Genomic DNA, 12,593 nt, shown 5'->3' with positions numbered 1-12,593 from the left:
ACTGAAAGGGAAGGAAGGAATTTTCAGAACTCCCATGTTAAACTTTCAGGTTTAGGATGATAAACTTGAGTTCAGAGAGGTTAAGTGATAATTTGAGATTGCCCAAGTCAGCACAGGACGGTTCTCAGTCCTGAGTCCCTGAATACTCAGCTATGGACCCTTGGTTGCAGTCCATTGCAAGGTCTATATAAGGATAAAGTTCTCATGCTCTTTCCCCTTTTCTTGCTAACTTAATGTGTTGAGAAATTCTCTAATTCACAGGACAAATAAATAGGCACTTCTGTTTTAACTTGGTAAACATGTAGATGTGATATATTGATAGAGTGAAAAAGAAAGATGAATCAAAATGCATTCTGTAAAAAAATAAAAAATAAATAAATAAATAAAAGAAAGATGAAGATAAAGAACTACCTTAACTTGCTGCTTAGGATAATGTCTCTCCTAATATACCAATGTTGGGGAAAGCAAAATCTAAAGTGGAACCATATTGCTCAAAATTAAAGAATGTTTCAATAAAGAGAAGAGATTTATGTTAACTTGGACACACTTTGAAGTACCCACCAGGAGACATGGTACAATCATCCAGTTCATACACAGTGGAACCGATTTCTAGAGGAAATGGCAGGAGGTTAATAATAGAAACTAGTTCAAACATAAGTTGTTAAATTAAAGTGCAACCAGATAGTAAAGAGAGTGGACAACAGAATGGCCTGTTAATAGTTTCTAGAATTACATCTGATTATAATAGCCCTGGGTTCATAAAAATGTCTAATAATATTTGATTTGGCTAATTTGTTACTTGGCTACCTTCCTTGAGAGCTCTTTTGCAAGCCTCAGAAGTTTCAATATTTAAACATGGCACTAAAGGATACATATTGACAGTGTTTCCACAAAGGCCCTGTGGTTACTGAAGAAAAAATGGTACTCTGAGCCTGATCCCAGTGCTTATTTACATTCTCCCAAAATTGGCACCAGATGAAAAGCATAGAAGTAAAGCATGATGAAACTGATAGTTATTTGGACTCCTTCAATGACCCTCTTGAACTTTATCAAAAGTGAGGACTTTCTCTGAAAAGAACTTACATTTTCCTAAACAAATTAGTCCTTGAATTTCACAGCTTTAAATAGTTTATCAGATAATCAGGAGAAACTCTAAACATCTTTGCTAACAGTATTTTTAAGTATGCTGACAGAACCATATGATTGCTAACACCTGAGTTGTTTTCACGAATCAGCAAAATCCAGCAGTGATTGGATTTAATTCAAAAATACTTTAAAGAAATGATTCAAATTTAAAACATACAAGTGTTAAAAAGAGTGGAAGGTTATGACCCAACACAGAAGCCTGAGATATTGTTATTGTAAATAATAACTAGCAATTTTCCAAGAGAAGACAGAGGGAGCATAATACAGCTTAAAAGATACTAATTTTCTTCCTTTTTTTATTTTTACAGACTGCATTTTGATTCATTGTGCATAAATGGGGTACATCATTTTGTTTTTATGGTTGTGCACGATGTAGATTTATACCATTCATGTAATCATACATGTACATAGGGTAATGATATCTGTCTCATTCCACCATTTTTCATACCCCCCCATTCCCACTACATAGTTTGATTTTCTCCCTTTTTAAAAAAAAAATATTTTCTCCATAGATTAAACACTTTAACTGGTTGTTTCTGAAATTGTGATAAAAATTGACAATCTAAAATATTTTGATTAAAATAATTATTAAAGGACTATAAATTTGTTCTTAATTTTTTATTAAATTTTAAGATGAAAACAATAAAGATGTTACATCCTCTGTTTGTGTGTAGTTGGTTGGTGTGTGTGTAGGGGGGGGTGTTTGCCCCCAAGGAAATACCTCATCATGAATTTCTTCGGATCATGATCCTAAAATTGACGGCAGAAGTGACAGAAATCTAAGAGTTCACTTGGAGTCACACATGTTTTGATTCTTCCCTTTTAATTAGATGCTAATAGCTTTTACTCCTTTCAAATATATTTCAGTTAAAAGGGAAAAAACACTGAAGTATTCGAAAATATACATTACCTCCTCTTATTTTTCATTAAGCAACCATATATTATATGCAAGAAAACAGTAGGATATATACTTAGATTTAAAGATAATTTGAAAAGGTAACTAATTACCGATATGTGGGGCACAATAAGACATCTTCACACTCTCTCTCTTCATATAAGGTATCTGGGCATTCTTGACCTCCATTGGCTGCTTCTTGGATGATAATCCTGTATCGAGACTGTTTTATTGTAGCATTTCCTGAAATAAAGGAGAAATAAAATTACAGTGCCCTTTATATGTTGATGCAGACCAAAATCCAGATAGTAATTAGCAGGGAAAGAGTAAAAGGCACAAAGATACAGAGGCAGAGATGAAGTAAGCACATGTGGAAAGACAGCCAAGGAATAAGAATTAGCAAATACTAAGGGTTAATGCACAAGTTTACATCTGTGACACAGACACACTATTAGCAACTGTAATTTCAAATATATGTTATTCTAATATGTAAATATGACTTGCCACTGTTTTAATGTATTTTCAATTAATTAGAATCTACATTTCAAATGACATAAGATATACAAGGGCATGATCTGAGGGGTTTCAGAAACCCTCCTGAATCTCAAACAACAGCTAACTGCTCTGGGTTTTATTATTAATTTATTCCCTCTAATGAGGTGTTTCCCTCTTTAGGCTACTTTATATAATAGAAATTCCCCTAACAAATTAATATTTAGTAGCCTACTTATTTATATTACATATTAGTTCACAAAATTTCTTATTGTCATAACCTCATAACCAGTATGTATATACACATATACAAACACATATATATACACATATGTATGTATATAGAATTGGAATTTAGGGAATATGCACTAAAATTGGTAAAGAAAAAATTAATGTTCATTTCAAGGTTTTTCTGAGAAGTAGAAGTATTAACAAGCACCTCAAAAAGAAAACTGATCAATTTATGTGTTAGGGCATCACTTCACAATCTTTAGATGTCTTCTGAATCAACAACAAAAGTCAACTATCTTCATAGTGTTTAGAAAATGCTTCAATTACTAAATGCAAGATATGTGGCATGTACTAGATAAGCAGATGCAACTCTCTGACCTACAGAATTTAAACTGTAAGAAGAATGGGGCAAATGTATACATAACTAGTTACAAGCCTACAGAGTATGAGCTGTGTCAAACAGTGATATGGTGTTATGTGGGTATAGAAGATAGAACAATCCTTTATGACTCTGGAAACCAGAGATAGGTCATTGAGGAGTTAGATTTTATCCTGTGTTTTGAAAGCTGAATAGGGGAAAAAAAAATATATATATATATATATATACACACACACATACATATATATGTGATGAAACCACTTCAGGCCAAGGATCCAGTTTGAGAAGAGGCACTGAGACACAGAAGTGTAAGGAATTTACAGAGAAAGGGACGTAAGTACATTCAGAGAGAAGGTTGGTGTAGATGACTTGCCTGCATATCTACGAAGGGCTGAGGGTGGGAAAATGCATAGTGAAAATTATAAAGAATGAGAAAGGGGGATGTGCAGGAGAACATTGTGTTAATTGGTAGGTTTGGGACAGGTAATGGGCCTAACCTATTCAGAAGTTAATTTCTAGAAAAGTAGTATACTAAATGGAGCAACACAAAAGGAGGAAAACAAGCATTTAATGAAATTATGTATGCATATGGTTTTTAAAAAATGATTAATACAAGACTTACAATGAAAAACAACTGACCTGAAATCCAAACTCCCTTACTTTGTCTTCCTCCTCAGAGGGAACACTTAACTCTCCATTTCTATATTTAGTTCTATGGTTATCTCCAAATCTATATGTAATATACCTCTGTCATTATTTCTTAATTTATGAACTTTACAGATTACCTATTGACTTTCTGCTATAATTGAAGAGAATTTACTTTGTATCTCCTTTCAGTTTTTTATAATTGCATAGCTATTTTTATTGCCTCTACTGTTATTTAAAGTTTTTAACCCATAATGGTTTTTCAGCCTACTCCTTGCTCCTGTCTTCCCTCAGGCCAGCCACCCTGAGACTGTGGAGTCCTCCGGGGTACACAGGCTTTCTCTCCCAAAGCCATCATCTTCCTGCTAGGTTAGGTCATGGTTGCAGGTTCCCTGCCATCAGTGTCACTATTCTTTAGTCTTTATCCATCAAGGTCTGTCTTCTTTAAGTTTAGATCTCTCATCTAGTGTTGGACCTCTCCTTTTTGTTGAAAAAGGAACTAAGACTTTGAAATCATTTTTTGGTACATAATTTTCACAAGTTCTTGAGAAGGACAGGAGAATGACACACATGTACATTTCATGACCTTGAACCAGAAGTGGAGGTGCACAGGATCTTTACCACTTGCTCTCCAAATCCCCTCGGTGTTCATCTTTAACCTGCTCTATACCTAGTGAGCTAACCACAGAAGGACTGTGTCAGTGATCAACTTGCCTACTGGCTCCTGTTGAGTTTATCCAATGGGAAGAGGATCACACAATCAAAGGAAAAAAGAAGAAACGAGGAGAGAGGGATCAGGATGTTTATTCCACTACATTCCCACCTCTATCAAAAGCTGTAGTTCCTATGAAATGGCACTTCACTCCAGTTACTTTCTTTTCGCTTCACTAATTATACTTTTCTCTATTGACTTCCAGGTTCCCATCTATCACTAGCCCAGGTACTAAATCATCACCTGCTGTAATTTACATTAGTAATCTCCACTCCATTGTAAGTCATACCTTCTTTAAATTTTCCTCAATTGCCCCATTTAAGGGCCACTTGTTTCCTGCCAGGACATCCAATATAGTCAAAGGAGAGATGCTGCTATTAAAATGAGGGAATGCTACAATTATCCTTTTCTAAAATACAATGAAGTCCCTGTGAGGTATAAAGAAACAGAAGCATTTAAAAAAAGTTAAGTGAAACAATTCTGCATGATACCATAAAAAGCTATCTTCATTTGGGTAGAGAAATATTTATAAATAATTTTGCCTCTGGGAAGAAGTCTTTTCCCCTCTCCCAATTAATTCAAATTACATTGTACTTACTCTGCAAATTAACTTAGAATGCATACATGTCAGTGGGCTTGTGTGTGTGTTTGTCCAAATATTATTTTAGGAGATTATAAAGTGAAGATTGAAGATAGTAGAATGAAAGGGCTGCCTTCACCTCATATTAGGATAGCAAACCTAAAGGGGACTAGCTCTACAGCATGGATCAATGCTTCTCCCTTTCATATGCACACGCGCACATACAATACACTCAATACAAGTCCAAAAACAAAGTTTGTGTAAAAGAGTTGCATTGATTTTCATGCCCTACAGTTGTCCGGGTCAAGGTTGAGAAGGATAGATTCCATGGTAAAACAAATACTTAGCACAAAGGTAAGATTCTCCAGAGGGAAAAAACCACTCATTGTAGACAAACGAAGAAATCATTGCACATGTCTTTAAAGAGAGAGAACTAAGAAAGGTACTCCAAACAAGGAAACACCAAGATGTATGAGATACCTGTTAAGAGATGTTTTTGTGTATTACTTTTCCCTTGAACTTTGGAATGTTCATATTCAGTATTCAGTTTTGAAGGATTTTCCCTCTACATCTTGATATAAATGCTGCAGGTTTCCACAGCAGAATCTGCTGTGCACATCACTATGTTGTGGCAAATGCAAGAGAAGGTAATGTGCACACTGGGAATGGAGCAATGTGATTGGAGCATTGACGGTCTCCCCAGTACACCTCTATTTTGAAGCCAGCTTGAGAGTGGTAGTTTTGTCAAAGGAGAACAAAGTTCCAGAAATTCAGGAGGTAATAAGGAACAAAAGAAGCAGATGCCTGAGGTAGCCCTCAGTAACATGGTTTGAAACCAGGCAAGAGAGAATGAGCAAAAGTAGAGGAGACTCTCCCAAAGCCTCCCTCTTCCATTGACCACATAAGATTTCTGGGAAATAGTCATAGAGAGGTGATAGTGACTTTTTAGGTATGAGATAATGGTTTTATATATATGTGAAAATCAAATAATCATAAGATGCCTTGTTTTATTATAACATCTTGTGAGATTGCTATTTTTGTTGTTGTTATTATTCCCATTTCACAGATACAAATATGGACAGTGGAAGGAGGTCAATAATTGTCCAGACTCACCTTACAAAAATTAAACTGCACTAGGCAGACATCATTCTATTAAAAGAGACTTTATAGTAAGGAAACATGTTAGGGGGAAGGGTTCATATCATAGCTCCTGTTATTCCAAAGAGATACTGCTTCTTTTCTAAGCAATTCTTCAACAGTGCCTCTTTGCAGAAATCTTAAATGTCAATAAAAACAAAGTATTTGTAGGTTTTTGTGAGTGATGCTTCCCACCTCATTAGGCTTATGAAAAATAACAACATATTAAAGTGCTTGCTTGTAAACATAAACAATTGCTCAAGAATGATTATGACTAATAAACAACTCAATTAAATTCAGTTTTGATTTATGCATGTTCTATTATCACTAAGTCATCAGGTATAATGAAACTTAAGTTATTAATTGTAGTCCAAAAGAAGTAAATTGAGAAAAGATTATAATTTAAAGATCAAGAACCATATTTAACATAGAAAATATGTGAGTGATATACAAACGTTAAAGGATAGCTACAGATTCTTTGTGAAGGTCTACACCAGTCTTTCCTAGAAAGATAATGGCAAAAGTGGAAGAAATATGTGAAGAATCCCTTTGGGTGATTTGCAATTAAGTAAGCTAGAACATACTAGAACAGTAGTACACTTTACAACAATAAAGTGTTGAACTGTACTGCCAGGATTACTTAATCAATGCTTTGGAGAATTGGTTATAAGTTTCCAAGTGATTGAATATGTGAGCACAGAAAAAATGCTAGTACTTGATAGAGCACCAGTGAACTAGGCACCAGCTGATAGGAGAGGCAGAGTTGGAGATGAACACATGGCAGGAGACTCAGAGGCAAGCAAAGTAGATGGAGGATGCCGAGTGGCTATTATGTATCACCAGTGCATGGCAGTTACTGTCCAGCTGCAGAATAAGGACCTGTAGATATTTGAAATATGACTCTAAGGCTTTTCCTTTTTTCTCAAATATCCTTATCACTAAAAAACCTCAGGGATTCCTTATGCTTTATGACACTAATATTCCTCCAGTCTTATCACCTTGTTGTTCTAAGTTCATAGTCTGGCTCTCTTCTTTCCTCTTACACATCCAGTTCATCATTCAAAACATATATGCACATTTGTGCACGCACAAAAAATCTGCTAGTAATTCCCTTCTAATTGATCTTGAATTAAAAAGATGATACCAATTATATACTAAGATTTATATTACATAAATGGTCATGCATTAAACACCTCCCAGTGTGAAGCCGCAACACTACCTGTTGGATTCAGGTAATTCCTTTAACATTGCTAAGCCTCAGCTTCCCTGGCTCTAAAATAGATTTTGTATCACTGTGACCAAAATAACTGACAAGAACAACATAGAGGAGGAAAAGCTTATTTGGAGTTCATGTTCAGAGGTGTCAGTCCATAGATGACCAACTCTATTGCTCTGGGCTTAGAGGTGAGGCAGCACAGCATGGCATAAGTATGTGGATACACAAAGCAGCTCAGGACATGGCAATCAGGAAATAGAGTGAGAGCTCTGTTTTCCAGGGAGAAAATACATACCCTAAAGGCAACCCCCAGTGACCTACCTCCTCCAGTCACACCCTATCTGCCACAGTTACCTCCTTCTCAGGGATGAATTCACTGAATAGGGTAAAGCTCTCAAAACCCAATCATTTCACCTGTAAACTTTCTTGCATAGTACCACAGAGTAACTTTGGGGGGGACCACTTATCAAAACCATAACACAGGCCCACAAAAAGTTTGTAGTTCTTAGGTTTGCTGAAAGGATTACATGAGATACTAAATGAGAAGCAAATACACATTGACAGATATAGGGAATTTTCTCTAGTGTAATTTGAGTTTTGAATGAAGGGAAGAAAAAAGAAAAAAAAATAGTAGGAAAAACATTCCAGTAATTGAGTTACCTCTGACTTTATAAAAGAGAAAATAAACATGACAAAGCCTGCATCTATTCACAGCAGGGTCTCAACTATGTCCTACACATCCCTACTCACCTAAGAAGCTCATGAGAGGCTAAGATTTAGTCCATATTCTTGAAAATTAAACTATATTTGCAAGACCATTAGTACCTACAGTCAACCTCTCATCTAATGGACAGGAATGAATAGGGTGATCAAACCCCTGTTTGCTCAGGGCAGTCCTGGTTAATGCCTATTACCCCAGCTTAAATATTAATGGATCTTCCATTCACTCTTAGAAATGTCTCTGTGTGAAAAATCACATGACCACCCTAACAAAGACAATCATTTACCCCCAGTCCCATGTGAATGTAAGTAAATAGCAAGTCTGTTTCTCGTTAAAATGCATAGGTTTGCATTTTAAGTATAGAAAAGGCAGACCTCACTGTTGTTTTTAAAATTATTCCATCTGAGCACTGGGTCTTCAGATGTCTCACCAAGGAATTGTTTGAGATAGCAGGTCCTGCATTTGGAAATGACTTTGGTAACCCAATCACTCTTGCTCAGGAATCATAAAATTAAAACTTAAAGGGAAAGGAAAATGTAGAGCTTACCATAATATAACTGAGTATAGTGACTTGTATGTGTAATGATGATAGAAACACCACAAATATATGCTACATAACTAGGAAGAACTGGAATTTAGTCAAAGCAAAGCATTAATATGAAGGGAGAATAACTTGAAGTTGGCTTGTTAAGCAGTCTATTTCTGAGTCAATGCTTTAGAGAGACAAAGACTGCAGTATGATGTTAGGCAATCCAAGTTTCTTCAACATTGAATACTCCAGAAAATACATTCTCTCTACTAATTATGTGCAACAGAACAATTCTTTTTAATTTCTTCACAACCACTATTGAGATTCACAAAAAGTTGAGTTCCTTTTTAGAAAAGGAACAAAACCATGGGTTACCATCATTCCCACTTAAATTTGGAGAAATAGATACTGTGACTGAATTCTCAGAGTGAAATGTTTACTGCATACTGTGCTGTCATCATTGATAAATATTTATCAGCTGTCTGCTATATGTAGGAGATTCACCTAGGTGCTGAGTGTTAGACTGAAATGTACATACATGCATTATTAAATCTCTGCAGTGCAGCAGAAGTGAAGTCTCATGGATGGATAATAATGCCAAACCTTTCCATAGTCTTTTAAGGATACAGAAATGATAATATAAACGTTTATTTATCATCCAAAAGTCATCAATCCAGCATTTTTCTCTCTTTGATCAAGGAGAAACAAAGGTTTAGTGGTTAAACAAATACAATGCACTAGAATAACCATAGGCAGGAAGTCTTTGTCCTTCCTATTTATCATAATGTTCCACATTAAGAGCAGATACATCAATAGCAACCTCCTCCCCACCTCAGAATTCCCTCCCAGCCTAAACCCTGCAATACTTCAGAATGAATGCTGAACTAAAGACCCTGTATATGTATGGATGAAATTAAGCAAAATTGCAATGCTTTTCTACTAAACTTTCCAGGAATGTTGAAAGTAAGCTCCAGGATATCCACACACTTTTTTCATTTTGAAGGATGCCTGAAAAAATGTACTCTATATTCTTAAATATTCATAATCATCATTCATTTTGCAACAGAAGCCAAATTCAATGGAATTGGCAACAGACAGGACCTCCGGGGCTCAGATTTCTAATCCCAGCTCATTACGGAACTGCTGTATGACCCTGGGCAATGCACTTAACCTTTCAGAGCTTCAATTTTCTTACTTGTCCTATGTGGGTAAACTGCCTATCCAATTCACAGGACAGTTGTTAGGAATGACTAATTAAATGGGATTTAAAGCATCTTGTAAAAAAAAAAAATGAACTTAAAATTCCTTATATGCAAATCCTTTAAATAGACTTTATACTACAAACATAACATGTTTATATCTACATAAACTATCCAGGACAAGAATCAAAACAAACATTTCCCCTACCTGGTAAGTATTATATGCTTACAAAAGTCTCCACAACAGTTCTAAATTTCCAGGGTTTCTCTCCAATTCCCTCTAATTCTCAACTTCTGCTACTCTCAAAACATCTCCCATTTAGACAGTTAATCTTATCCAGTGGTGATTCTCTTTGAATCTGGGCCCTACTCTCACTCTCTACACCGCACCAGGGAAATCACCCACACCTGATCTGTCTACACAATCCACGTGGTTCTCAATCCTGGAAGCATATCAGAATGGCAAGGAACACTTTTGTAAACTCCTACTGTCAAACTGATTTAGTCAAAATCTCTTGTAGGAGAGGCCCCAATGCCAGTATGTTTTTTTAAAATCCTCAGGGCAAGAGATCCACTGGTTTAGCATAATTAAAGTAGAGTTTCTTATTCACCCAATGTGTAAAACAGGAAAAAGACCATGCAGTGTGCTTAACCAAGCCACAGAAAACAAATGAGTACTAGCTGAATCATTACCATCCTCAACACATTTAAATAATGCCACCTGCCCTCCAGCTAAGTACATCATAATGGACATAATTGGAAATGTGTACTGTAAAGGAGGAGGGTCAACACTGCCATTTAGAATAATGAGTTTCACTTGTCTTTTCTTTTGCCAACATGTGTTGATATGACAGGAATTTAATTTTTCCCCATCCTGACCCCCTTCCATTTCAGCAGATGAAGTGTGTCCTAGCTGCCTGTTACAAGGCTTCCTAATGTGTTGTGTTCGTTCAGCATTATGATTGAAACCCCATGTACAGACAGGTTTGGGGTGAACAAATGTCAAGATGCAGTCATCATTACTGGCATGATTACTAACAATATATTAAAAAAAAAAAAAAAAACTCTTCAAAATAATCCATGTTACCCTACTCCATTAGTGCCTTATGCCCTTAAGGGCATTAAAGGATGCTACTCAAACCTAGTATCCTGCAGATAGCTGGAAGACAGAGGGCTTCCAGGTGCACATTCTGTGTCACAGCAGAATGAAGACTCAACTCAGACACAGCTAGCAGCCTACGATCATCAGTTCCTCTGCTCTTATAGGAGAATGACAAGTACCACTGTGCAATCTGTTGTGTCACTTGGAGCCTGCTGTGTTCTACACCTACTTCCAGACACTGTCGCTTAAACACATGAATCCTAGTTTTTACAAATTCCTTTTTGATGTCCCTTGCAAGATGTGTATACATATAAAAACTGGTTTACCTGAATATAAGGTAAAAGGAATCACAAAGAGAGTAGACATTAGTTGTGGTATTGATGTTTTTGTTCAGGGGATAATAGTTGGACAGGTTAGGGGAAAATAAGTCTGAGAAAGCAAACCAAATAAAATTAAGTTTTTTTCATTTTTAACCATAAATTTTAGCACAATGTAGACAAAGACTCTTAATGATCATTATGCACAAAGTAGTTACTACCCATCTTGTGGCCTTCACTGTGTTTGCAGCCTCAATGTAAAGTCACTAGATTTTGGTGAAAATCCTTTTTAGATTCAGAGTTGATCTAATAATATGACTTTTTAGAGTCAGTAAACATAGAATCTTGGGTCTGCAAACTTGGGAAAATTAGTTATCTTCTGGCACCTCAAAGGGAAATAATAAGGATACCTCATTCTGAGGTTTTGAAGAATAATCAGGTACAGGCTAAACAACTCTAACATGAAAATCTGCAATCTGAATTGTTCCAAAATCTTTTTGAGTGCTGACACGATGCCACAAATGGAAATTCTATGCCACAAATCTTTTGTTTCATGTAGAAAATCATTAAAAAGTTTGTATAAAATTACCTTCAGGCTATGTGTATATAAGACACTTTCAAGATACAAATGAATTTCATGGTTAGATTTTCTTCCCATCTCCAAGATATATCATTATGTATATGTAAATAGTCAAAAAAAAAAAATTCCCAAATCTGAAGCACTTCTGGTCTTAATTCAGCTAAATCACCCTCAGCCTGTAAGAAATGTGAAGAGGTAAGTTCAGGGTCTACCATCAAGTAAATATGCAACAGTGTTAGTTGGGGGCAGATTACTGGGGGTTGGATTCAGCATATTTCCTCTCTCTGTCTCTGGATAACCCCTAAGCTCTCCTTGAGACTAAGCTGAAGGTCACCTTCTTCAGTAAATCCTACCCAGCCCATTTCATCAGGCAGCCTCTCCCTCTGCTCCCACAACTCCACCAAGCACCACTGGCATTCCTCTGCCTCAGTGAGCCCCTCCAGGTCCTACTATAGTTCCGCCTAGTGGGCATCTCAGAGATGATGGGGATGAGTAAGTGAAGATCATGACTGAAGGAACATGGAGACATCTACAACATATTTTCTCTTGAGAGAGAAGATGGAGACATTATTGTCTAATAATAGAGAGAACGTGTCTGGAGACATGTTCTGACACATGGCAAGTAGAATCCTAAAATTTATGTTGAATACAATTTAAAATTTGTATCACTTTTATTTTGGAAATTTTTTAGTTTATCATATGAACCTGTGTC

At 36.1% G+C, this 12,593-nt stretch overlaps 1 protein-coding gene across 1 annotated transcript in view; it reads right to left on the bottom strand.

Annotated features, from left to right (window-relative positions):
• The window catches only part of Thsd7b (thrombospondin type 1 domain containing 7B), a 715,164-nt gene that overhangs the window by 332,498 nt on the left and 370,073 nt on the right, over positions 1–12,593 (bottom strand). The window contains 1 exon segment of the mRNA XM_047545870.1: positions 2,155–2,284. Coding sequence (XP_047401826.1) covers positions 2,155–2,284 — 130 coding nt within the window.

This window comes from Sciurus carolinensis, chromosome 3 (genome assembly GCF_902686445.1).
Source record: "Sciurus carolinensis chromosome 3, mSciCar1.2, whole genome shotgun sequence".
Lineage (NCBI taxonomy): Eukaryota > Metazoa > Chordata > Mammalia > Rodentia > Sciuridae > Sciurus > Sciurus carolinensis.
This window is presented reverse-complemented; position numbering and strand designations above follow the sequence as displayed.